The sequence below is a fragment of the Leptinotarsa decemlineata genome, unplaced genomic scaffold (genome assembly GCF_025532065.1).
Source record: "Leptinotarsa decemlineata unplaced genomic scaffold, Ldec_3_MD MMD2_tig00000199_RagTag_RagTag, whole genome shotgun sequence".
NCBI classification, from domain to species: Eukaryota; Metazoa; Arthropoda; class Insecta; order Coleoptera; family Chrysomelidae; genus Leptinotarsa; species Leptinotarsa decemlineata.
In genome coordinates, this window is record NW_027412544.1 from 15,843,627 (window position 1) to 15,868,316 (window position 24,690).

The following is a 24,690-nucleotide window of genomic DNA, read 5'->3' on the forward strand; positions in this document are numbered from 1 at the left end:
CAATTTTTTTGAAGAGTAACATAATTTTCAAAGTTTTAGGTGCAAAGTTATTTTTACTTTTTGTTAACACCGAAATGTACTCAAAATTATACAGTATTGTGACGAGAACTTGATATTCAATGATATCAAATCACAAAACATCAAAATGAAATAGGTATTTCGGAACAAACTTATTCATTTTCTGGAGATTTTCTTATCCAAAATAATTCTCCAAAATAATCTTCAGAAAACCACGAGTTTTTTCCAAAATGCCAAAATTTTGATGTTTCGTGATTTGATATTATTGAATATTGAGTTCTTGTTACAATACAATATAATTTTGAGTAATTTCCGGTGTTAACAGAAAATAAAAATAATTTTGCACCAAAAACTTTGCAAATTATTTCTTCACTCTTCAAAAAAATTAACCATGGTTAACACCATAGTTGTGTAATTCGTAATATTACAGGCTTTTAAAATAAACCGTCGTATACAGGATGCTGTCTATATATCGTTTTAGCCTTTTTTTCGTAGTCCCAATTAAAAAAAGATGGGTAAAAAAATAAATCTCCACTTAGATGGCCATGATTTCAAATCTATATGTATTTTTCAATGCTGAACAACTTTTTCAAATAACATTTCCTGAGATTTTCCAAAATAAGAGTACTTTACTCTTGTCTCAAAATCAAATATTTGAAGGCTCCTCGTATATTACATGTGTTTTACTGTATTTTGTTAGTGCATGTTCAGTTTTAGGGGATGCACAAACTTTTATCAGAAATAACTTTTTGTCGAAAAACCCTTAATAAATAACTGTCCCATATGGTGCATACTTTGGGGATGACACTGTATATATATGCAAAAATTACACCTCACGATTTGATCTAGGTACACAAACTTTTGTTTGTGGAGAGTGTGGAGTGTGCGTGCGTGCGTGCGTGTGCGTGTCTGTTTGGATACGTTTCCGCGGTCAGTAATTTGATATAATGTTGGTAGAGTGAAACCGCGTCTGTAATTTTCATCTTTTTGACGTTTCGGCTCCTGCTTTGAAGCATTTTCAAGAATCACTTGAAACTGTATTTGCATGACTCGAGGACAAGGTCGCAATCTCCCTTGCCCCCAAGTCTCGTCACTAGCTCTATGCTTGCTGTGTTCAGCTCTATTGCGAACTTAGAGTTGAACTCTGAAGGTGCGTATTCACCAAAAAAGTGAGCACGAGCGAACAAGAGTGAACGAACATTCAGCATCAATAATCGTCTGGTGAGTACGGGTTAGCGAGCGAGCGAACGTATGCTTGTTCGCGTTCAGAAAAGATCGAGAAGAAGGCTGTACATAAAAAGAAATACTTGTTCGCGGTCGTTTAGTGTGAACGGGATTCCCGTTTACATCATTGGCAACACCTGAAATTAACTGGCAACAACGTTTGTTATGGTTATTTGTAATTTGACATTCTTTCATCGGTGTTTTTCTCATGTTTTGTGTCTTGTTCCTCAATTTGAAATTTGTTTTTTTTCATTGAACTTGTGAATCCTTTGTGAAGTTTTACTCGAATAATTACAGACTAACCATACACACCATGTTTGTGTACTAGAGTCATTGCAAATTGAAAATTATCCGAAAATGTCTGCATCAGGGAGTACTGGTAGTCCTATTAGAGATTCAGGAAGTAACAGTAAAGATTCAGGAAGTAATAGTTTAGTGGGAAGTGAAAATAGTTTAACAAGGGACTTCAGCATATTGTCTATGTCTCTTTGTTCAACCATATCATCTCAAGATGAACACTTCAGATGTGATGGGCATGCTGAGCATAGTCTCTCATGCATGAAGAACTACTTGCAAGCTGGAAAGTTGTGCGATGTGACACTCATTGCAGGAAACAATGGAAAAAGGGTGCAAGCTCACAGGTAAAAAATTATGCAGAGTCACTGCAGAAAGAAAGTTGCCATTACATACTGTAAGGTAAATGCAGCTAATGAAAAAGATACTACTATTTTCCAACAAAACTTTTACACATTTTTTTTCTCAGTTGAATGCAAACCCAAAATTCAGCACTGGTTTTCTGCTAATCTCTGGAAGCAATAATTTTAATTAAATCTCGTACCGAAGTCAAAAATGATGATTTAACAAGATTTGTACCATGAAGAATTAGTAAAGATTCAGATTCGTTTTAGATTTAATTCTAGAGGAGTATATAACTTTTGAGATATTTCATTCCACCTCAGTTGTTTAGAGTTATATACAACTTAAGCTTTAAATTATCCTCAGAAGAATATTTGTGTACAGTTGTAGTTGATATTATGCAGACTGTCCCTAAAATATTTTCCTAAAACAGTTACTATATCAGAGGAATTATTTTGAAACTCATTATACTTTATGTTGCATCATCTTATAAATTATCTAGTAAATAGATTTATTTGTATTATGTACAAATTAAAAACAATAAGTAGCTTTTATTAGTTATAATTGAAATTATTGTATGTATTGTAAAAATCATTGGTTGAATAAATCTCAGTGTAAAGCTTCTAGTGTTCCCTGAAGCCTTTAAATTATCAAAAATTCTAACCATACATAAAAAGGGTTCACACAGTGATTGTATTAATTTTAGACCCATGAGCAAAGTCTTTGCAAAAACTTCAAAAAAATAATGACAGGTTATTTTGAGTCTAATAATTGCAAAAACTTCAAAAAAATAATGGCAGGTTATTTTGAGTCTAATAATTTATATAGCATATGGATTCAGGAAATCATATTCTTCAACAGATGCAGTCAATACACTAATCTCAACAATTGAAGAGGTATTTGCAAATAAATATTACATTGATATTATTGTGTGTGACCTTATGACATTGTGTTATATTCTCTTACATAAATTGGAACATTGCAGTTTTTCTTTACGAATATCATACCTTCTAGAGGAAACTACCTCAGTCATCAAACCCAAACCATATGCTTAGTTAGATGGCCAATACTCAAATTGCCTGTAAACCCTATATTATTATCTCTGTATATTTAAAACTTTTGTCAAGTAATGAGCAATTGTTGTATTCACCATTATGCTGATACTCAGTTGTATTTTTTTTTCATGTCACTTCACCAAAAGTTGATGTGTACTTTCGAAACCTACCAGATATATCCACAGCACACAATCTTAATTTGCCCAGAAAATTATCTCTGCTTCTAAATGAGTTGAAAGAGAGGTTTCAAATAGTTGTTACCTCTGAATCTGATATATGTATTGACGAAACCCTAGTTTCATTCAGAGGTCACATAAGATTTGAGCAATAAATAAAAATAAAAACGATGTTCCAAATTTAATGGAGAATCTTCTCGATAAAGAAAGAACCCTCTACATTGACAATTACTATGCAAGCGTTTTCCTGGCATCTTCTCTATTAGAAAGACGAACCGATTTAGTGGAGATTTCGTGATCTAACAGAAAATTTAATTGATAATCATGGACTAGCTGTGTTAAAGTAGAAGGATACCAGAGATGTGATAGTTTTGACAACTAAACATACAGATGAAGTTGTCAGTGATATCCAACAAAGACGAGGAATTGAAAAACCAAAAGCAATTTTTATGGATCTGAGGTCTGGGTTGAACCGCGTCAAGAGTTTTTGTGTCTTGATGTTGGGGTGTCAATCTGCCTACTACCCAGGTCTCGTCACTGATCTTTGAAAGGGTTTCAATCTGCCTACTCCCAAATGACGACTGTGGGTTCATAGACTCTGGTCTGGTATTTATGTCGTCGGACGAGTGGAGGGACAAACCTGTAGTAGGGGCGAGGGTGAGGTTGGTATTGGGAATGGAGGTGTGATTTGTGGAAGCTAGGTGTGCAATGTTGCGAGATGTATGCTGTGACGGTAATAATCTCAATGAATGAGGTAATATTTGTGAATTATCTCGTTTGTTGAGGTAGTTGGGACGTTTTTCAATTGCAATAGTTTCATGTATTATCCTGGCCTAGTGAGTTTTATAGGCGGCAATGGTTTTGGTGTTCTCAAAGTTTATTTTATGGCCGATTTCCTGATGTATATCTTGTGAAACATTTTACAATGCTTTAATTGCCTCACATCTCTTTCCATATAGACAGACAGACAGAATTTATTTAATCATGTTATGCATACAATACATTTATGACAGGTCAAAAAGAGTACAGATGCACACTGTACTGAGTACAAAATTAAAAGATAATATACAATTATTATTGATCATTTGAAATAAAACGTAACTGCTAGGTTAAATAAAATGTTGGTGCTACAGAACATCACGTAGCAAAATATATATAAAAAGTAATATTAAGTGAATTTATCATTAAGTGTAAGTACTATTCATATAATCCTATGTTGAGTAAAAACAGTTTTTTAAAAGGAATGTTTCAACTCTCCTCTTGAATGATGGAGTACTGAGCTGAGTGAGGTCAACTGGTAAATGGTTATACAACTTGAGGTCCAGTGAATTTTGTATAGACATTTCTAGTTTATTCAGCGGTTGTCTAAGTTTATCTGCATATCTAGTGGGATAATTATGATAGTCTGATTGGGTGGAGAATATACTTTTCTTTTTATGGATCTCTAACAAAGTGTTTAAAATAAAGGCAAAGGCAGAATTTTGTAAAAGATGAAGAGAGGTTGACATGGTTCGTTGAATGAAGCTCCAGCTATTATTGTAAGTGCTTTTTATTGCATACAGAAAATCTTTTGAGCATTAGAGGATTTTCCCCATAAGAGAGTTCCATACATTAAATGGGAGTGAAATAGTGAGTAATACGCAGTTAGTAATGTATTGGTACTTATAAATATTTTCGGCTGGCGAAGTAGGTAGAGCTGAGTTGACAATTTTTAACATAGAAAATCAATATGATTTTCCCATTTAGGTGAGTCATCAATAATTATACCTAATAATCTTACGTGTTTCTCTGTCGTTACCGTACTATTTGAAGATATAACTATTTGTTGAGTTTTTCCCCTATTTAATTTCAAATTATTGGAAGTAAGCCAGTTTACAGCATTTTCTTCAATTTCATTGGTCTTGTCGAGTAGTTTACTCATGTCAGAGTTAGAGTGAATCATTGTTGTATCATCTGCAAAACAGATGACTGTGCTAGGTAGTAGGCTTTGAAAAATATCATTCACATATATTACAAAAAGTATAGGTCCAAGGATCTACCCCTGAGGTATGCCAATTGGAAACTACTTTCTCTACAGATAATTCCCCGTTTGTGCAGACGGCTTGTTTCCTTCTGGTTAAGTATGAATTGAATAAGTTTAAGGCTGTACCTCTTATTCCAAAAATTTCAAATTTACTGATAAGGATATTGTTGTTGACACAGTCGAAGGCTTTACTCAAATCCTACAATGTTAGCAAGGTGAGTTCACCATTCTCCACATGTTCAATAACTTTTTGTATTACCTTTCCCACTGCGTCTATTGTAGATCTATTTTTGATGAAGCCAAATTGATGGTCATGAAGAAGATTGTATTTGTTTAAATAATTGGAAAGGCGCTCTTTAATTACAATTTCTAGGATTTTTCCTAAAATGGGTATAATCGAGATAGGTCTATAGTTGTCTGGTATATTGGGATCACCTTTTTTTAAAGATAGGCACTACTTTATTATTTTAAAGACATCAGGAAAGATACCTTCCGTGAAGGAGCAATTCATTAATTGTGTCAAAGGTTCAACAAGAAAGTCAATGGTTTCTTTGATGATTTGACTATTCAAGTGAAATATGTATTTGTATTGTATTGTATTTGTATTTTATTTATTAAGTAGGCAAGCCTAATATACAAAAAAAAGAAAAATTACAAATTCAAAAATATCTCACGACCTTAACTATTTAAATATAGTAACATTTTAAAGTACCTTTCAAGGAAAACCAAATATACATACATATCTATAGATTATTAGGTTATTAGGTTAGTTCACATTAAAAAATAAAAAAAAAAATTACAAATATCATAATGAGCTGTCACTAATATACTTCTTTAATGATGACTTAAATTGGTTTATTGAATTAGATTCTTTTACAAATTGTGGTAGTTTATTAAATTCGTTTAAGCCTTTATGAAATATACTATTCATTCCAAATTTAGTGTTAGTTTTATTAATGTAAAAATTGTTATTTCTTCTCGTATTGTAATCATGAACTTCATTATTTCTCAATAAGAATTTTTGAAAGTAATTGGGTAGCAATCCTTTATGCAGCTTAAATATAAAGATCATAGTCATATATAATATACGTTCTTCAACTGAAAACCAGTTTAGACACTGTAACATCGATTTAATTGCTGAGTAACGGCTACATCCCAATATTAATCGCATGCCCCGATTTTGAAGCTGTCAAAGCTAGAGGTGTTCTTGAGTTTTCGAATCGCAAGTGTTACTTCTTCATGATCAACTGGTGGTAGAAAAAATGAATTAACTGGTTTTGGGAGGCTAGAAATATAATCGAGAGCAGAGATGTTGCAGGTAGGTAGATATTTAATGATATTTTCGGCAATATTCGAGAAAAATATGTTGAATTCATTGGCACTGATGTTGTTGGAAATTGTTTTGAGCTCACTGGTAGAGTTTCTTTCGTAGTTCAATAAGTTCCAAGTATCTTTATGTTTGTTGGTTGAATTTTGTATAAATTTATCATACGATTCTTTGATAATTAGAGAGGGTAGAGGGGGTTTACTTATATCAAAAAGTATACAAAATTGATTTACATTTGTTATAGCATGAAATAAATTTACTTGATGTCACTTCGTTTTCAACCCTTGAGGTGTGGTTCGTCCCTAGCTGATTTGTTTTTTTAAAGAATTTTTTGTTGTTGCATCCACCACAATCGGGTAATCGGGTTGATATTTGTTATTATTATCTCCCTTTTTTCCTTCATATTTTTCTCTTACCCAAGTTTTTTCTCGCTCTGTACTCCCTTAGCACTTCAAGATTTGAGGTGTACTTACCTAGGAGCGACAAAAGTTGACCGTTAGTGGTAGAACAGACAATGTAGTTTGCCTCGCTGTCAGTGAACTACTCCTGCTTTGTGTATCTACAGAATTGTTTTTTACTACAGGTGAGAAGGGCCTTGGTCCAACTTCCCCCATGTGGTAAGTGAGAATGGAGCCGCAATAAATACTATTCATCATTGAATTCTACCATTTACAACATTAAAAGGATATTTGGCGTCCCCTATAAGTTTACAGTCCACCCCTCAATTCATCCTGAACATTTTGGAACCTAATTGGGGATCAACCAAGGTGACTTGGAGAACTCTGAACATAACATTTAATTAAGCAAGTCACCAAATCATGTGATAGAAAACATGTGATAGAATAGTGATAAAATCCCATTTCACATATGCATTATTTTTTTATATTATTTTACTGTATTTAACCTTATATTCCTGTTTTGTAGCTGGTACTTTTATTAGAGTACTATCGAGTACTACACGCTTGACCTATTCTCCTCTTACTTATGCAACAGAACTCAGACTGTTGAATGTAATAATGTAAGAAGTAATCCCCTTGAAATAATGAGGGGTGTGCCTCAAGGATCAGTTTTGGGACCATTACTCTTCCTAATTTATATCAACGATATGACGTCTTCTATTACCTACCATAATACAGCAACAGTTCTCTTTGCTGACGATACTACAATCAGTGCTAGTATTGATAGACGGGAGGATCCCGAAATTGCCCTTGAGGCAATTATGAATCAAGCCAAAACATGGTTCTCTGCGAATGATCTCTTACTGAATGAAACAAAAACTGTAACTCTTAATTTTGATTCGAGAGCCTTAAACAACAGCTGTAATTATACTTCCACCAAATTTCTTGGTATTCTAATCGATAGTCACTTAAACTGGTCTGAACACATAAGTACTCTCTGTAACAAACTTGCTAAATGTGTATTTGCAATAAAAAAAATTCGAGAAGTAGTCAATCAAGATGCTGCTCTTACCACCTACTTTTCTCTGTTTCATTCTCTTCTTCGCTATGGTATATTAGCCTGGGGAAACTCAGCTCAATCACATTTAATGGGAGTATTTATCTTACAAAAATCTGCTGTACGAAAAATTGTCAAAGCAAATTGGGACTCGAGCTGTAAAGTAATATTCCCAGCTCTGAAGATCATGACTTTATTTGCCGTCATTGTATATGAAAAATTACTATATGTCAGGAAACATATTAATGAGTATTCAGCTCATTCTGATGTTCACGCCCATGACACCAGGTCAAAGAACAATCTGATAAAACCACAATTGAGGTTGCAAAAGACGCAAAAAGTGGACACTTACCTTTTCAATGCCCTACCCATCCATTTTCGCAACTTATCGTTTAAAATATTTAAGTACAAATTGAAAAACATACTGACTGAGCATTGTCTTTATAGTATTGACGATTTTACTAAAATAGCAACTGATAAATGTATTTTCTTGTAACTTGAAATTGTTATATTTAATTGTAGTTTGTATTATTGTGTGTAGTTTGTATTTTATTAACTGACTGGTCCATAAAATGTAAATTTTCTTAGCGACTCAAAATAAATATTATTATTATTATTATTATTATTATTATGTACGTTTTTTACAGGTTGGTGTTATCTGCTGCCAGCGAATATTTTGCTGCAATGTTTACTGGGAGTCTGAGTAACGCCGATGAAACTGAAATAACTCTAGGAGATGTAAACGGGGAAGTTCTACAAGCCGTTGTAAACTATTGTTATACAGGTTCCATAGAAATAAGGGAAGACAATGTAGAAACCTTATTATCAACAGCATGTCTTATGTTGTTACATGAGGTAGTGGAGGCTTGTTCAAGGTATGTTTTGTTGAAACAACTTTGTATAGCCTTCATTGTAAGTTTTTTTGTAGATTCCTTGCTCATCAGTTACATCCAAGTAACTGTTTGGGTATAGCAGTATTTGCTGAACATCAAGCATGTACGAGTCTATTGCAAGAAGCCAATGCATATACTAGTCAGCACTTCATGCAGGTATTTTTTTTCGAATATTTGGAATATTTAAACTTATTTTTGTGAATATAACTTTTTATTTGAATTTTTTGGTAAAAGAGATACTCAGTATGGATAATTTCAAACCTCTCGCTTCAACCTCCCAAGATGGATGTTCAACATGCCTAAAATTGTATATGGTAATGGATATTCGGTAATTGTGTAAAGGGTCCAAATGTTATTGCTGGAATCGGGAAAATTAGGACTGAAGAGTACTTTGAGTTGTTGAAAAATTAGTTGAACCCAGCATGATGGAAATTAGCATCCATTACATCCATAGTTCAATAAGAACCAAATTGTTATGCCAGTTATATTGTGTTTCAACAAGAGCCAAGAACAGTTTGCATGATCCCCAAATTTTTCGAAAGTTGTATTGGAAAAAGAGGTGCTATAAAGTGATAGGCATATTATATATAAAGAGGCAATAGAGGCTTTAAATAACACAACATACTTTCAGAGTTTGTAAACTATAATCATCCACAATTCTAAGAATATAGGCTATCACGGTCGGAATCACGATTAAAGAGAACAAAATCCAGCCTAGTAGACCGTTGTACCTGAAAATCTGTTTTTTCAATAACCAGCTTTTGCTCCCCAGCGCCCTCTTACTACAGTTCCGGGAGGTAGACTTTTTTTTGGTAAATTTCCTCCTCTTTGAATCTTTTTTCAAGTTTGGAAAACGTTGAATAGTTTTTGGGATATTTGTAAGAAACGAAACCCCATTTTTTTGTCATATAATTCCTTATAACTTTTGCCATTTTTGCAAGCGGTACTTGAATTTCTTCAAAAATCATCTTCACGTTATTCCGAATCAAATAACATCTCATTCATATTTTTTGGAGGCGGTATTATTATAATTCTGTCTGCTGAAGCGGTATAGTTCTGTGATGATCAGAGTATTTGTATAAGGTAATGCTCTGGAAGTACAATCTAGCAGACCACTATTATAATCTTCATGCAGTCATTGTTCACTATGATTCTGATGTTGAATCTGGTCATTATTACGTATTAGTCAAAGACGAAACGGACTGGTTTAAGTTTGACGATAGTTGTGTCACTAAATATTCTGGCAATATCTTGAATTTATTGAAGCCTCTGGAGACACCCTACATTTCATTCTATGAAAGAGAATGTTTATCTGCTGAATTTCTTTCTGTTGGTCCAAAAAATTATGAAGTAATTTTTTGTGAAATTTTTGCGTTTTCTATAGCGGTATTAACTAGTGTTTGGTTACTTACTAACATTGGGTTTAATGAATGTCTATTATTTGGTGTTCTTTTTTAAAGTGCATGAGATAAGAAGATTTTTACCGTCATATCCTGAAACTAACAGAATTTTGAATATCTGAATAGGCCTCTCTTTAGGTGGAATTTCTTTTGTGCATTGCTCATTGGAGACAAATTTTGGTTTCATTTCTTTATTGAAAGTTTTCTTGCGATTTTATTTGATTTTTAATTCTTCCTCTCCTTCACTGACTTCCGTTTTAGTTAAAGTCCCTACAGTGTTTTGGACTATTTTAGGTTTTAGGACTATTTGGACTATTTTAGGTGCTGGCACAAATTGTATTTTGTGCTATTATCTACTATTTGTCGCAGATCGTCTATCGGTATTTACCTCATTTACCTTGAGTGAGTCATCAAATTCCGATTATGATTGTTCAAGAGAATTTCCTTATCTTCTAAATGTGATATTTACTACGCATCAGTCTTCACTATACTTCGTCGACAGTTTCATTAATGGTTGAACACAGAAAACATCTATTGACTTTGAAAACGTTGCTATGTCAAGTGAAGTTACAGATGTAAGTATTAGAAATGGCAACAATTATTGTATCCAAAATAAATAGAATAAAATAGAAATTTATTTATACTGAACAACAAACAGAATGGTTTTCACTTACATGATGCACAGTTTTTTTTTAAGTTCCTTATACATAGCATTCATTGAGTACCATTGATACAGTTAAAATCGATATTAAGTATAACAATATGAAACAATAAATTATAAAATGGCCGTGAAAAAATTCAGACACATTTGAACATTCGAAGGAGTTGTCCCTATGTAATACTGAATATATATGGTCGGTCACTAGCCGGGCGGTTCGACGTGTGTGCTTTGTTCACTTAGTCAATCGGCCGATGTGTGAGTCGATGGTTCAAGCCGCAGGCTGAACGCTCGATTTTCACTTGCTATTGTCCAATCCGTGTTAGGAATCACACGTTAAAAGGTAGGACCACGTTAGTCCTTAGATCGCACAAGTTTCCTGAGGGTTGTCGTTCGTAGGGGTGCGATAGCGGATTAACGGAAAAACATATTTTAAACATATATATCAAGTTCACAGTTCATCACCATTTTTTTAACGGTTTCGAGACATTGTTGAAGAGGAGACAAATTGTTTGAGACACGAAATGGATTGTCTCTTCTTCTAAGTCTTACGTCAGGTACAATAAAATCAATAGTACAGAGAATTTCAGGTACTTTCAGTTTTCTAAGAATGTTAAAAACAAAAATCACTTCCAAGGACTCACGGCGGTCTTTCAATGGTTGCACATTAAATTCTTATAATTGGCTTGAATACGATATGAATAAAAGCCAGACATTGTGTTTTCTGAAGAAGAGTGTTCTTAATAATCGTTTCTGAACTTTTTCTATAGTATCAGAATATAAAAGGTCTTTGGATTTGACACAACCATATTCCAGTTTAGAACGAACAATGGAGTTAAAAGAGTGACAAACAAGTATCGTAATTGAATTCACAGGTAGATCTTAAGACAAAGCTCATTTTTCTATAACATTCAGATACTAAGTATTCAATGTGTCAAGAGAAACTGAACACACCCGTGAAAATGATCCCGAGAACTTTCATCTCATTGATTATCTGTAAATTGGTGTGATTAATGAAGTAGTCCTTGATAATGGGTGACTTCTTTCGTGTGAATCTCTTTATTTTGAATTTTGCTTCATTGAAAGATAGGTCAGATACTGAAAAGTAATTAGATAGATTATTGAAATTATCTTGAAGCATATCATCGGCATATAGGAGAAATTGAGAATGCCCGATATACCAAGAGACGTCATTAACAAATAACACGAAAAGGAGAGGTCCCAAAATAGAGCCTTACGGAACTCCCGAAGTAGCGGTGAATTCGAACGAAGATACTTTGTTGAATTGTACGAACTGTGTTCTGCTGTGAAGATAGCAGTGAAAGAAATCAAGTGTGTTGTTTGTGAAACCGAATGCTTTCAGTTTCAGGATCAAAATCTCGTGGTTAACTCTGTCGAATGCCTTGGCCAAGTCAGTGTATATAACGTCTATTTGATAGCCATTTTTTATTCCATCTCCAACAAAGTTACTAAATGCGCATAAATTGGTAATGGTAAATTTATTATGAATGAAGCCATGCTGTTGGTTGATTATTACTGAGTCCACGTGATTGTATACTTGATTATATAAATTAGCTGTTCAAATATCTTCGATAAATCTGGTAAGACTGTTATGGGTCTGTAGTTTCTTACATTATTCTTATTACCGCTTTTGTGTATTGGGTAACTCTGCCCATTTTGAGAAAGCTTGGAAAACGATTTTCTTTTAGAGAAAGATTGAATATCAATGTCAATGGTTGCTTTAACCTTGAAGAAGTAGGCTGGAATGCCATCGTTTCCAATGGCTGTTTTGGGTTTCAGTGTCTTAATAGCATTTTCAAAGTCTTGTTCCTTAATATCACCAATTTCAATGATATCTAGGTCATACTCAGGAACTAGTGTGGGATTTCCAGGCACATCGCTAGTCATAAATGTTGATTTGAAGAAAGTAGCAAAACCGTCTGAAATATCCTTATCATTGAACAATTCATCATTATCATAAGTTTTCATATATCAGTGGGCATACTTCTTTCACAGGCAGATGGAGCGATGACAAACCTGTTGTTTGTAGTCTGCTTCAGCCTTGTTCGAGGAATGATACTCTGAAGGAATTCGATTTTCAATTATCGACAATCATCGACTCAATGTTGATGATAGACAGTACCTTGCACTGACGAATAGCCAAACAGTCTGAAACCGGTCTGCAAGTGTGTGCTAATAATTGAAAATCTTTTGCGGCAGTTGAATCACTAACAGCATATACAGGAATAACTTCAGTGAAGAATCCTGCACTGACACCTGTCCGATATAATCCAACGCCCTTCGTGGTATTAGCTAGGGGAGTAGTTGTTTTCTGATAGGTGTCAGTACATTAACCTACATTGTAGGGAGTTGAGACTGGCCTTAACGAATTGTTCCTTTAGATGATTTAATTATCATAAGACAATATGTTAGCAACAGCACAGTTTTTTCAACATTCCTTGATATTTGCCCAGCATTTTTTGGGATTACTCTGTAAGTCTCCCTTTATTTCTTTTATATAGGATTCATAACACAAATTATGCGAACGTTTCATATCCATTCTGAGTTGGTTGTATTTTTCTTTATAATAATAGGCTTTTTTGACTTTTTTTCATCATTTTGAAAAAGTGTTCTTTTAATTTAATTTTGTGCACGAGTTCGATTTTGGATTAAAGTATTTTTTTTTCCAAGCATTTCTCAAAAAAGGTCTTCAGGCAATCATAGAAACACTCTATACATCCGTCGACATTATCCATACATAGAATATATATCCACGAAAATTTAGATAGCATTCTGTATAGCTCCACAAAGATCCCCCTTCTGAAGTCAAATGCAGTAACATGCTCACCTTCGAAGGATTCGGTTACTTGTTGAAAATTGACAGTGAACCTTATTTCGAGAGCTGGATGGTAGTTATCCAACTGCACTAAGGGCGGTTCACATTCGTTCACAGTCGTTTCCGTGATATTTGTTAATATTAAGTCAAAAGATTGGAGCCATTAGAAATATCATTTATGGAATACTCACACATGATGGAATGGATTAATCCTGCTTTTGTTGATCCGTTTCTCAAGTTATATTTAGAATTAGTTATTTCAGAGACGTTGAGGTCACCCACCAACAACTTTTCGGTGGCGTAGAGCTCATTACAATTTTCCAAAGATTCAGAAAACTGTTCATATACCGTTGAATTCGCTCCCGATGATGTACACACAACAGATTGTGACGTCGAGATCTTTTATAGAGATTTTGACAGATAACCACTGAAAATCGGTATTCATACTCTTGGAGATATTTACTGGTTTAAATTTGGCTTTAATACAGCATAAGACAATTCCACTGCTGTTCACACTGGAAATACTGTAGTTTTTGTCATTTCGACATATCGGGTAGCGTGAACCACTCAGTTCGTTATAAAAAAAACTATCATTCAGCCATGTTTCTGATATACATATCACATATAACACATATCATATATATCATATCTCAGTAAAGTATGCTGTGAAAAAACTCCTTATGCTTCGTGCAAAGGCCTCTCACATTCTGGTAGTAAATTGAAATATTTTCAGTTTTCAGTTCTTGGCATCTAAAAATTCACTCTCCTCGTTGCTGGTGGCGGGTTTCACGTCCCTTCTTTGGACAAATTTCTCTTTGGCCGAAAATGTAACCGTCTGATTTCGACTCTAGGTGGCCAATATGATTCATCATACATTTTTTCCAGTAAATGAAAGGGGGCACCAACTTTGAATGCTGCGTAACGCCTTAACGTGTTCAATTTTTCTAAGTGAGAATTGATCATGGGTTCTTTTTTCTTTAAATAGTCTAGCATATTGTCAACCGTGGCATCTTTATTCTTTATTTTTCCTATAAGTACCAGACCTGTTTTGGCTTGGCATCTCGCACTAGCAGTCCATTAGAGAGATCTTCTGCACTGCACTGCACTGACCTTCACCTCTCTCTTCCTATTACAACGTTTGTTCTTTGGTTCAACAAAATCGCCACTCGCTTCGTCTTTGGTTGGAACCTGTTCACTTACTCTTGTAGGATGCTCAAAATCTGTTATCGTCTGATTCGATGCATGACCTGCAATATTCCTGGAGTAGGATACCTCAGACATTTTCGATGGTGTTCTACTGTTTTCTTTATAAACAGATAAGGACACAGCCTTCTTATCTGTTACCTGTTTTTTTGGGGGCACTTCAGATTTCAATTCTTTTACCCTGATTTGCAATACATTCACTTCTGACTACATATCGAAAACCGATTGACCATGTTTCACCAACAATTCTTGAGAAGTCTTCCAACTTGTTTTTTGAGGCATTCCATTAAAATTTTCGTAACGTAGTCCGTGATGAATGTTTAGAAAATATCAATCAAGATAGCTCTAGTATCGCTGGAACTTCTAGTTTTTGATCCCTTGACGGCACTATGTACTATACATATATACACACTTTCTTTGATATACCAACAGATGCAAACACGTCCGTTCACTAGGACGATCACAACACATGACCAGTACCAAAAATATCCTTGTTACTAAAAATAAATAAAACTGGTATGATGATCAGATTAGATGATAAATCTGTTCTGATGATAGATAACATGAAATTTCTACATTTTACCTACTCTTGACCTACGTCGAAATTGGAAAATTACATTAAGATTTTGAACAGACAGTTGAGATCGATTTGTGTATCAGAAAGGTTCCATTAATGACACGGCGTACGCTCAGAATCATACATCCTTTCGGCATGAAACCATACACTTCAGGAAAACGCCATCATGAAGAAGGACCCTTACCTCTACGGGTGACACCTCACACCGCAGCAAGGCGGATATTTTCTGTAACATACAATATTGTGAACAATTGTAAATGCTTTTGAAATTTAGAGTATTGTTGAGAAATGCAGGTCCATTGGAATACCTATACCTGTCTATACAAGCAACAGAGTGCTCCAAAACATTATCATGCATAGTGCACGTGATATCCCAATAAGGTTGCTTGTACAAAGTCGCATTAAGGAACGACCGATACGGCTGGGTAAATGAACATTTTTAGCTGTACTGTAGGGGCACAAATTAGGAGCTTCTTCAACCGTATCAGTACTTGACATTTTAGAAATTTAAACTTTAAAATACCGTATATGTACACACTACAGGCGTTAATATGTACCTCACCACTCCCACCTTGTAGCAATATACCTGATTGAATTCCGCCAGCCGATTACAGTTGAATCTGATTCGCCAGCGTAAGGAGGGTTGTTTATTTTAACCAACAGATTCAAATGTGCGTAGTGATCACGCACCCCTTGTTGGGGGAACTTGCACCTCAAAGACATGCCTGACAATTTTTTGATTAATGCTGAAGCTGAATACAATGTATCAGTCAAAAACTTCCATATATTCCACTATGCCCAAATAATTAATATTCCTCTTAGTAAATAAAGTACATGAAAATGATACCAAGTCTAAAAGTAGCTATAGAAGACAATTCTCAGAAAAAATATTTTAACTTTCAAAAGAGTTTTAGATAGCGAAAATTGCGATGACCTTTATGTTCAAAGCTGTCCAAACACATCACATCAGCCCCCATAAACAAGGACCTCGCTGAATTGAAAAAATTGGTGTCTCTGTATTCAGAATGTGCTAGAACAAATAATGAGTATAAGAATATTAGTAGGCAGGTAACTAAAACTTATAGGGAGAAACTCAAGAATAACAACATCATAATCAATAATCGCAAAATAAACTTTGCTACTAACAAAACAAAAACCATGTAGCAAACAATTTGAAAAATACAAAAATCGGATAACAAATATAAACAAATGGCAATCTACGATGGTGAAAATTAAGTCTCAAGTACTGATGTGGCCAATAATTTCAAATTCAATTTTACTTGCGTCACACAACATGGTGAGTGATACTGATATTGACTTTATGAAAAATAATGTTGATAATTCGTCATTTTCCGTTGACATTATTTCGATTAATTGATTGATAATATGTTTATTGTTTAGGAATAGAATTCTTGTTACAAACACAATGTCATAAATAATATTACAAATATATTGATATAAACATTAAGTACAGATACGAAGTATAAATAAATGTATAAAATGTAAATAATTAATATAAAATATAATATCATATGCAAGGTTATATGACCGGAACTAGGAAAACGAATAAAAATATGTTTTTCACACCGTACAATAGTAAATTCTGCACAATTTTTTCTTCCAGTGGTCGAGAATTGACCATTTTAGAGATTGTTGACGTGGTATCTTTCTACTAGTAAAACCGAAAACTAAATGAGAATATTCTAACTGAACAATGATGTTCATTGTCGTACTGACAATTTTCGTCGTTTTTATAACCAAAAAATAACTTAACAAACCTTATCGAGTTGTTGGAATTACCATATGGCAGATAAAAAGGAATATTTCTAGAAATATCGATATTGATGTGTTTGTTTTCAGAAAATTATTAAATGTTCCGCCATTTTGTAGTGGGTGAAGATATTGACTTCATATTCTAGGGTTGCGAAGTATTCGTCAGGAGCTTCAAAATGATGGGTCACAAGACCCCCTTTCCATTTAATTTTTTTTCCCAGATGGCGCCCAGTCACCATCTTGAAAGTTTCATCTGTCAATTTAACTTCAAAATAAAGTATTCATGCATTAATTTCAATTTTTTGAGTTGATCCGTTCAAAAAATAAAGGGGGGATATTAAAGAAATGCACTGAATGATTTTTGTAATGCAGAAAAATGTACATGGATGAATATATAATGTAACTCTTCAATTAGTACCACTCAATGAAATATCTCTTAAAAAATACAAATATAAACTCTTTGTTTCAGAATATGAAATAATTTTTAGTTTCGGAAATAACTGTAAAATCGACCTCAAAAACAAGTTGGCAATGTCGCACACAAAGACAAAACAACCAAAATACAGGAGGACGAAGAAAATTAAATTCTGCAAAACGAATAAGCTTTAGATAGATAGATAGATAGTTCGATAGTTCTTTATTTCCAACAGGTATTTCCAAAAATGTTTTAAATGTGATAGAAATGTACATTCACATGTGGTGTTGCCAAGTGCCTATCAGTGCTACTGATATCACGACCATCGTTTTTAGTCCATTTTGAAAAAATTCTGACAAAAATATTGTTGAAAATATAAAACGAGGTACTATTATACATGTTATCAAAATATCAGTGGAAAAGTCCATTAAAGAATACGCTGCATATACGCTATATATAAAGCACCTATATTGAGTTAAATCAATGTGAAAACATAACATTTGCAGCTTTTTATGATTTTACATAATTATACAGGCCGTTTCTTTCATCATACGAAGGAGAGTACGATTTGCGAAGTGGTTAAGTCGTAGAAATAGGCAAGTTGGAAATATTTCTATAAAAATAATATGGACGGACGATTCAAAATTCATCAACAATGGCTGGTTCAACACAGCGTTTTCCAAACTTTTTTGCCTGGGGACCCACCTTCATTATGGAATTTTTTTCGCGACTCACATTGAATAATATTACCTACAATTATTATTACTAATAATATTTTCATTATTATAATCGTGAAAATTCACTATTGAGGAATACAACTGTAAAAGAAAATGGTAAAGATGATATAATTGAAGATAAAATACAGTACGAAAAAAGACTTTTAATTCAGAATCTCAAAAATAAACAAATACAAAAAATGAAAAAATGAGACTTATGTAATTAATGTGACTTGTGGATCTGATGCTTACGATTCACAAGAGATTCTATATCTGGGTTGAAAGTTGAAATCTTTAAACGCAGGTCACTTTTCACACTAAGCCTATTTCTATATTTATTATTTAAATATACCAAAGTGGAGAATGCCCTCTTACACAAATATGTGTTTGAAAACCCCATTAGCTCTTTTAATGCTATGTTCGAAAGAACTGGATATTCTCCCTTAGCCTTTATCCAAAATACGAAAAACAATTCAAAAGTATTAAATGTTTTCAATCTGTTTCCGCGACACACCCAAATTGCTCCCACGACCCACTAGTGGGTCGCGACCCATAGTTTGGGAACCACTGGTTTAACAGAAACATCCATTATAGATGGAATAATAATACTAATAATAATAATAATAATAATATTTATTTACAAAAGAACAGTTTTTACATGATTATAGAATATGGAAAGTATTACATTGTAAACAAATATTTCAGAAATATATTTTCCCATATAGGCTCTTGAAAACCCTGTCCATGGGTATACTTAATCATACAAATACGCAACAATGAATACTACCTAAAAATATAAATACTGCTCATATTTCAGTATAATTTTTCTAATTTTTGAAAAGTAGAAATATTTCTAGTAATAACAGACACATACAAAGAAAAAAAACGAATAACTATAGTAATGGTTCCTTAATTTTCAATCTACTCGGAAAAGCATAGACATTGAACAATAACTAGAGCAAAGGAAAAAAAAAAAACTCATTGTAAAAAATGGGATGAATCATTTAAGAGAATCAATCAGTTCATGGAAAATATGTCTATTTTCTGAAAGTATCCATTTTTTGAGTTCCCTCTTCAAACTGTATTTGTTATGGATCGCTTTAAGAGAATTTGGCATTATGTTGTACAATTTTGGTCCTAAATACGTAAAACATTTCTGACCTACTGCTTTATTTGCCTTGGGTATGGCAAAATCGGACGATATTAAGGCCCTTGTATTGAATGGATGACTTAATTTACTTGTATACTGTTTACGCTGAAGGATAAAAAATATTGCCGTTTTGGAAAACAACTGTCTGACGTCAAGAATTTGTAACTCGATATATAATGAATCAGAAGAAAATCGAAGTGATTTGCGATATATTATTTTCAAGATTCGTTTTTGCACATTTTCAAGGGTTTTGACAATTGTTTTGTTTGCTCCACCCCAACCAAGTATTCCATATTGCAGCAAAGATTCCACTAGTGCATAATAGAGGATCCTGAGTTGTGCAACAGAAAGTATTTTTCTTAATTTATAAAACTTGAACATTAGTCCTCGGAGTTTATTTTTCAACTTTTCGATGTGTATATCCCATCTCAATACCGAATCTATAAAAATACCTAGATACTTTACTGACAGTACTAGTTTGACATCTTGGTTATTAATTTTTATTGACTCATATGGGGGTAAGTACTTCTCATATGATGTAAAACAGATAACATTTGTTTTACTGAGATTTACTGTAAGCAAATTCTCTTTAAACCACTCTATTATCTGTTTCAGGTCTCTTTCTGCCGCATCTTTCACATTCAACCAGTTTTTGTCCTCATATATGATGACAGTATCATCAGCGAACGATATTATAGAACCACAAGTATTTAGGCTAAGGAGCTCGTTTATGTAAATATTAAAAAGTATCGGTCCAAGTACAGTGCCCTGTGGGACACCGCAAATTATTCTTTTTTCATCACTAATTACATCGCTAATTTTTACTCTCTGTTTTCTGTTACTCAAGTAATCTCTGAAAAGATCAAGGGCAACTCCTCTTATGCCTATTTTTTCCAACTTTTCCAACAAAAGCCCATGACTCAAAGTATCAAAAGCCTTTGTAAGATCCACAAAAACTCCAAGACATGCTTTTTTCTTATCGACATTTTCATATATCCTACTTATAACATCAGCTATGGCATCCTGGGTTGATATACTTTCTCTGAATCCATACTGTTTGGGAGAAATAATTTTGTGTTTATTTACATAGTTCATCAATCGAATTTTTATAATTTTTTCCAATTATTTTGCTATAGACGATGTTAAGCATATCGGGCGGTAGTTAGAGGCATTAAGCCTATCTCCAGATTTGAAAATAGGTTTAATATATCCCATCTTCAGAGCAGATGGAAATTTTCCTTTTTCCATACACTTATTGAAAATATGGCACAAAGGTCTTGCAATATATTCAACTGTTAATTTCAGATATTCATTCTTGATTTCATCTGGTCCTGGTGATTTTTTATTTTTAAGGTCACCGATAACTTTGGTGATTTCATTGACATCAGTTGATGCAAGATATATAGAATTTGCATAGTAGCAGGAGTTCTGTCGTAGCTTACGATTGTGCAGTTGTGGGGCAAGGTGTTGACCTATTTCACTGAAAAATATATTAAACGTATTTGCAATGTCATAGGGGTCGGTGACTTCAGCACCATTTTCGTCAATGACTTTATTTATAGCTGGATCATTCTTTTGCTTTAGGTTTGATACAATTTCCTTGGTTACTTTCCACAGGTTATCCGTAGAATCCCGGTTCTCTTCGATTTTATTTCTATAGTAACTATTTTTTGCTTTCTTTAGTAATTTGTTGAGTTTATTCTTGAAATCAAAATATTCTTTTTTTCTCTCGTCATTTGGCTGTTTGATGTATAGCTTATATAGTTTGTCTCTTGTTTTTATCGACTTAACTAATCCTGCTGTAATCCATTCATTCTTTTTTTTAATTTTTTTCATTGTGAAAGTTGTAGTGCTCTTTTTTATTACATTTATAAATTTAGTAAGAAACCTATTCATCGCTATATCAGGGTCTTCACATCTGTATATTGCCTCCCAATTCTCGGTTGTGATATAGCCCAAGATTTTATTCTGGTCAACTTTTTTCATTGTTTCTTTATTTGGATTATTTTTAGTTTCTAACGGTATATTTTTCACTTCAGCTACAATTGGAAAGTCTACAATAATAGAATAAAACAGTTACATAGAGAAATCAATTTCCAGGAAAGGTTCGAGATAAATGTTTGGTTGGGAATTTGGGCAACAAACATACTAGGTCCTTTCTTTTACGATGAGCCTCTGAATGGTGAAATGTATTATGTCTACATTTTTTTGTCCAATGACTTTGATGGCAACTTAGATGAATTGACACTAAAAACATTATCCGTGATATACAATATTTTCAACAAGATGGTGACCCTCCCAATAATTCGGGAATAGTAAGGGAACAATCAGATACAATATTCCCAATAAAATGGATTGGAATCAATGGACCTATTGCCTGACCAGTTCGATCCCCAGACCTTACTCCTTTAATAAAATTTTGTGTCTAAGGATACATAAAAAATTAGGTTATTTCAACACCTAGTATAGATATCAACCATCTCGAACAAAAAAATAAGAGATGCATGTAATTGCAATACACCCATCATGCAAGAAAATTGCTACAGAAATTGTATGGACACACAACTTATGTGCATTCAACAAAGAAGTCTTCGATTAATGTATGTAAATTGAAAGGAAGCAATCGATTTAAAACAAATAACTCTATATAAAGATGTGTAGACATGCAAAGAAGTAAGTTTCAGGCACAAATTGCAAGAAAAAACCATTTTCATATAAACATTGAATTTCACGAAAGGAAAATACTTTCGAAACAAATGTTTTTTATATAAACACTGAATTATACGAAAAATATTCTTTCTATTTCGTTTGCATTCCAAACATTCGTAATGGAATTGTATCAGATATCATTCACAAAATTCCTACACATTATAATTAATGAAACAAGCAAATTTCACTTACATGGAACCCTGTCATCCTCACTGGTAATTTGTCACGTAGAATTGATTTTCTGTATTGGTTTTATTTTCCCCAAACATTTATTATAAAATAAATTGTTTTTCTGTTTGATTGTTGTCACTATTTCAAATGAAAAGCTATAAAAGTGTCAAGTGTGGTGTAGCACTGAATTGGGATATTATTGCTTTATCAGTATTTGTTATGAAAAAGTTGATGGTGGCCGTGTTGAAACGAAACGTTCAATCAAAGATTTATTGTTACATCATTATAGTAGGTAGGTAGGTAGGTCTAAAGTGAGTGGGTCTATTCGACCCTCCACCGCAACGAGTCACGATATTCCACTACTGGTCTTAGAGCTGTTTTAATATTGAAAAAAATATATCTATGGTCTGAACAAGAAGGTTCAGTAGATACAGACCAATGGTGTATCTTGTTGCTCAGAGAATGTGAGCTGATGGTTAAGTCTAATACCTTTTGCCTATTACTAGTGACAAAAGTTGGATCCGAGCCCTCATTAATTACAGACAGCTCTTCCCCTAGTATATAATCAAAGAGTAACTCACCCATACGGTTTATATTCGTGCTGCCCAACGCTGTATGGTGTGAATTGGCGTCACATCCCATTACTAATTGTAGTTTGTTCCTTTTGCTATAGTCGATAAGTCGTCTAACAGCAAGAGGAGGTACAGTATCCGAATCTTCCGGAAAGTAGGCGGAGCAGGCGATAAAATTCGTCTTACCCTTCTTGCCCGATATGAAAATTTGGATGGCTACCACGTCTTGGGTGCAGAAGTCTGTAAGCAAAAAATGGTTAATACCTTTCCTGATGATCAGACATGCTCTGGGTTTCACCCCAGAGCATGCTATTACCTCACCTGGAATATTGCTCAGTCCGGTTACTCGGCCTGTATTTCCTGTCCATGGTTCCTGCAGGAAGGCAAGGTCGAATAATTCATCCTTGAAGTTTTTTCCAAGGAAGTATGAAGTGGTCTTGGCATGTTGTAAGCTTGCCTGCAAACACTTGAAGTTAAAAAGTGTTGCCGCAAACTTAGAACTCTTCGACCCTAGGAGAGAGAAGATGGGGGACAACTCCACCCTCCTCTCCCGGGATCGAGGGATGTGTAGGCTCAGATGATGAGGTGAGGCCACCTGCTGATTTATTGGATCTCTTTCACGAGACCAATTTCGTCTTCGCTTTCAGAGAGCCACGTCCAGCCTTTTTTCTTGGTTTTCTCGACGAGACGTTGGGCGTCTTCGTCTCCTGAGAAACACCTGTTTTCCCGGCCTCGGGCTGGGTGTGAGCCGGTGGTCCTATGTTTGGGTGGAGGTTTGGTTGAACTCCTCCCCATAGGTGGATTTCAACTCGGCCCCGCTTTATTTACTCTAATGGGTACACTAGAGTGACTTGTTTGAGTAGTACATTATAGTACAAAGACAGCATTTTTAGCTTTCCCTGTATAACTCGATAAGGGCGAAAGTGTCCGTAAATTTTCTTTGACCATTATGCTATTCCTCATGATAGTTACACGTTGAAAACGGCTTCTATAAGCTGTTAATACTGATCCAAATAAATGTTTTTTAGGAGATAAGCAATAATAATAATAATAATAGAATTTATTCATCAATCAAAGGTTATACAAGGCATTATACATACACATACATAACACTTATCAGACTAGTCAAGAAAGAAAAGAAGGTAATCTACAAATAAGTTGTTAATCGGAAACAAACCAGATAAATTGTACATACAATAGTCAGTCTTACAATTATGAGATATCACGAATTATAAAAGTCTTCAACATTATAAAATACTTCTTCAAGAAGAAAGTTTTTCAATTTATTTTTGAATAGAATGTCATTCAGATTCACAACTATCAAATCTCTTATTTTATTGAAACACTTGATACCAATATGCTTTGGTGAATTTTCACAGACTGATAACCTTGAATAGGGTTGTCGAAGTTTTTCTTTATTCCAAGTATTATACATATGAGTGTCTTCATTCCTCATTATTTCTTTTTGGTTACGTTTTATGTACATAATCAGTTCAAGAATATATAAACATGGAAGGGTTAGTATTTGGAGATTCTTGAATAAAGGTTTACATGTTGTGGTTGGATGAGCATGACAAATCGTTCTTATTATCCTTTTTTGAGATACAAATGCCCTTTCAAAGTGACAAGACGACCCCCAGAATATCACGCCATATTGGAGAGTAGACTGTACCATCCCAAAATAACATAGTCTCAAGATGTCT

The 24,690-nt window shown here is 33.9% G+C and overlaps 1 protein-coding gene across 2 annotated transcripts in view; it reads left to right on the forward strand.

Moving 5' to 3' along the window:
* The first annotated feature begins 1,425 nt into the window (after nucleotides 1–1,425).
* Nucleotides 1,426–24,690, forward strand: part of LOC111503675 (kelch-like protein 5) — a 40,984-nt gene continuing 17,719 nt past the window's right edge. The window contains exons 1-3 of one of the 2 annotated variants that reach the window (XM_023158037.2): nucleotides 1,426–1,883; nucleotides 8,562–8,789; nucleotides 8,843–8,963. In XM_023158037.2, coding sequence (XP_023013805.2) covers nucleotides 1,600–1,883; nucleotides 8,562–8,789; nucleotides 8,843–8,963 — 633 coding nt within the window. In that variant the 5' untranslated portion in view covers nucleotides 1,426–1,599. Of the gene's footprint in view, nucleotides 1,884–2,752; nucleotides 2,775–8,561; nucleotides 8,790–8,842; nucleotides 8,964–24,690 lie in introns of those variants that run through there. The other variant, XM_074173045.1, reaches the window with a different exon arrangement.